Source organism: Otolemur garnettii, unplaced genomic scaffold (genome assembly GCF_000181295.1).
Source record: "Otolemur garnettii isolate 467f Iridium unplaced genomic scaffold, OtoGar3 scaffold00003, whole genome shotgun sequence".
Lineage (NCBI taxonomy): Eukaryota > Metazoa > Chordata > Mammalia > Primates > Galagidae > Otolemur > Otolemur garnettii.
The window spans coordinates 4,048,454-4,052,284 of record NW_003852398.1 but is presented as its reverse complement, the minus strand read 5'-3'; the positions used below and the strand labels follow the sequence as shown (position 1 = coordinate 4,052,284).

General features: G+C 38.9%; 1 protein-coding gene across 1 annotated transcript in view; it reads left to right on the top strand.

Annotated features, from left to right (window-relative positions):
- CREBRF (CREB3 regulatory factor) overlaps window positions 1-3,403 on the top strand; it is a 7,265-nt gene extending 3,862 nt beyond the window's left edge. Inside the window, exon 3 of the mRNA XM_012809236.2 lies at window positions 2,200-3,403. Coding sequence (XP_012664690.1) covers window positions 2,200-3,318 — 1,119 coding nt within the window. The 3' untranslated portion in view covers window positions 3,319-3,403. The remainder of the gene's footprint in view (window positions 1-2,199) is intronic.
- Window positions 3,404-3,831: the final 428 nt, after the last annotated feature.

The following is a 3,831-nucleotide window of genomic DNA, read 5'->3' as shown; positions in this document are numbered from 1 at the left end:
CCGAGCCAGAACTTTTTTTTTTGAGACAGAGTTTCACTCTGTCACCTTTGGTACAGTGCCGTGGCATCATAGCTCACATAGCCTCAAACTCCTGGGCCCACGCAATCTTGCTTCAGCCTCTGAACTAGCTGGGACTACAGGCAACTGCCATAATAATGTCTGGCTGTTTTTAGAGACAGTATCTTTGCTTTTGCTTAGGCAATCCACTCACTTTGGCCTCCCAGAGTGCTAAGATTACAGTGTGAGCCACTTGTACCTGGCCTCCAGGAAAACTTTTAAAAAGAATTTTAGTTGCATACAATTTTCTTTTTTTGAGACAGAGTCTCACTATGTCACCCTTAGTAGAGTACTGTGGCGTCACAGCTCACAGCAACCTCCAACTCTTAGGCTTAAGTGATTCTCTTGCCTCAGCCTCCCAAGTAGCTGGAACTGAGACACCCGCAACACCCGGCTATTTTTAGTTGTAGTTGTTATTGTCGTTTAGCTGGCCCAGGCCAGGCTGGAACCCACCACCTTGGTGTATGTGGCTGGTGCTGTAACCACTGTGCTAAAGGCACCAAGCCTAGTTGCATAAAATTTAAACAACATAAATATATAAAAACTGGAAAACTGAGTATACAAGTTTGTAAATTTATTAAAAACTAGTGAATCATACACTGAATGTAGGTGAATTTTATGGTATGTACGCTATACTTCAATAAAGCTGTTAAAACCAGAGGGCCTGGCATGGTGACTCCCACCTGTAATCTCAGAAGTTTGCTGGGCTAAGAAAGGAGAATCACATGAAGCCAGTAGTTTGAGACTATCCTGAGCTACATAGAGAGACCCCATCTGTACAAATAGTTTTTTAAAAAAACTAGTTTGGGTATGGTGGTACACACCTGTAATCCCAATGACTACTCCAGGGGCTGAGACTAGAGGATTGCATGAACCCAAGAATTTGAGTTTTACAGTAAGTTATGATGATCCACTGCACTCTAGCACAGAGCAAGACCCTGACTTCAAAAGCAAAGGAACAAGAAAACCACACACAGAGACACACATGCAAGCCAAGACAAAACAAAGCAAAAAACCCCAAATGAACAAATAAACCCTGGAAAACTGAAAACTTCCTCATTTCCTTCCTGAGCCTCCACCCCCCCAAACCTTTTCCCAATAGGTTACTACTGCTAACATTTTTTTCAATGCATATATAAATATATGTGTATTTTTTCAGTTGAATAATATGTTTGTAGATAACAGTATTCTGTAACTTGCTCCTTTTAACATAAAAATATATTGTGACACATTAGATTAAACTTCATTCTTTTCAATGGCTGCACTGATATTTTATTTACTCATTTATTTTTGAGACAGACTTTCACTATATTGCCCTCGGTGGAGTGCCATGATGTCACAGTCCACAGCAACCTCAAACTCTTGGGCTTAAGCCATTGTCTTGCCTCAGCCTCCCAAGTAGCTGGAAATTCATTGTTGTTTAATAGGCCCTGCTGCTTCAGTGTATGTGGCTGGCGCCCTAACCATAGAGTATGGGCGCTGAGCCTGCACTGCTATTTTAAAATCACATTTCTAAAATGGATGAGGAGCCTGAGACCACGACTTTGGGGTTGCTGTGAGCTATGACGCCACGGCACCTACTGAGGGCAACAAAGTGAGACTCTGTCTCAATTAAAAAAAAAACAACTTATAAATAAAATGCATAAGGAGTATTTTGTTCTGCATCAGCTCAAGCATTATTAATAAGGTCTTTCAAAAGATCTTATCAGTCTGTGTCTGAGGTCCAATTCTCTTTGGATTCTTCTTTCCTACTTAGAAAGACATATGCTTGTGTAAAGAAAGTAAGGTCCTCTTTATTTGCTGTTTGATTGAAGCTTATTTCTAAGGTGATCCAAAAATCTTAGAAGGATCAAGAAGTTTAAACATTTTTTTCAGAAAGAGCATTTATGATAAAGCTTAAGAGCCTTTGATATTTTAGATCATATCTAAGTCTCACAAGGGATATATTTTTCCTCTTTCATTTTTCTTATCCAAGGAAATTATGACATTATATGAAATTGTAAAGTGTCATGTCATTATCCTTTATACAGACCAAAAGTTGAGTACTGATTTTATCAATTTGGTATATGGAAGTGAGGATGGAGGCACATGTTTCCTTCCTAAAATAATGGTATGTACTTTCTTTTTTTAAACCTTTCTCAGGATAGAGAGATGAACTACCAACAGAATCCTAGAGACAACTTCCTTTCTTTAGAGGACTGCAAAGATATTGAAAATCTTGAGTCTTTCACAGATGTCCTAGATAATGAGGGTGCTTTGACCTCAAACTGGGAACAGTGGGACACATACTGTGAAGACTTAACAAAGTACACCAAACTAACCAGCTGTGACATCTGGGGAACAAAAGAAGTGGATTACTTGGGTCTTGATGACTTTTCTAGTCCTTACCAGGATGAAGAGGTCATAAGTAAAACTCCAACTTTAGCCCAGCTTAATAGTGAGGACTCACAGTCTGTATCTGATTCCCTTTATTACCCTGATTCACTTTTCAGTGTCAAACAAAATCCCTTACCCTCTTCATTCCCTGGTAAAAAGATCACAAGCAGAGCAGCTGCCCCTGTGTGTTCATCTAAGACTCTACAGGCTGAGGTCCCTTTATCAGACTGTGTCCAAAAAGCAAGTAAACCCACTTCAAGCACACAAATCATGGTGAAGACCAACATGTATCATAATGAAAAGGTGAACTTTCATGTTGAATGTAAAGACTATGTAAAAAAGGCAAAGGTAAAGATTAATCCAGGGCAACAGAGCCGGCCCTTGTTGAGTCAGGTTCATGCAGATGCGGCAAAGGAGAACACCTGCTACTGTGGTGCAGTAGCAAAGAGACAAGAGAAAAAAGGGATGGAGCCTCTTCAAGGTCATGCCACTCCTGCTTTGCCTTTTAAAGAAACCCAGGAACTATTACTCAGTCCCCTGCCCCAGGAGGGTCCTGGGTCAATTCCAGCAGGTGAAAGTAGCAGCCTTTCTGCGAGCACATTGGTCTCAGATTCATCCCAGAAAAAAGAAGAGCACAATTATTCTCTTTTTGTCTCTGACAACTTGAGTGAACAGCCAACCAAATGCAGTCCTGAGGAAGATGAGGAGGATGAGGAGGATGTTGATGATGAGGATCATGATGAAGGGTTTGGCAGTGAGCATGAACTGTCTGAAAACGAGGAGGAAGAAGAGGAGGAAGAGGATTATGAAGATGACAAAGATGATGATATTAGTGATACCTTCTCTGAACCAGGTACTACAATGCTTAGAGGCTTACCAAACTGACGTTCTGTTACTATTTTGATATAGAAAATTTTTGTTTGGATGTTTTCTTTATTTTAGTTTGGGGATTAAGTGACTTAATATCTTGGCTTGGATTATATAATTGCTTTTTTCTTTTTCTATGATTCTTTTTTATCTCTAAAATGATAATTTTGCTCATATAATAGTTCATATGCAGCAGGCTTACCCTTTATTTTTTGTTAAGTGAGTTTGTCACTTTCTTTAGCATTTCTGAAAAGATGCCAAGAATTTATCAGTTTTAAAAATATTCCAGTTTATGTGTCCCTTTACTATAGTTAAGTTAGGAATATCTAGAACAGTGAACCAAGTGATGATGGTTTATATTGGTCATGCCTGTAAACAACAAAGCCTACTTATAAATAATGTGAAAGGGAGCTTTTTGTGTTTGCTACATTTTGACATACAACATATTTTCCTGTTGAAAAAATACATGCTATAATTTGATGAGCATGAAGAAGAGTCTGCTTTATTTATATACAGTGTGTATAAATTAAA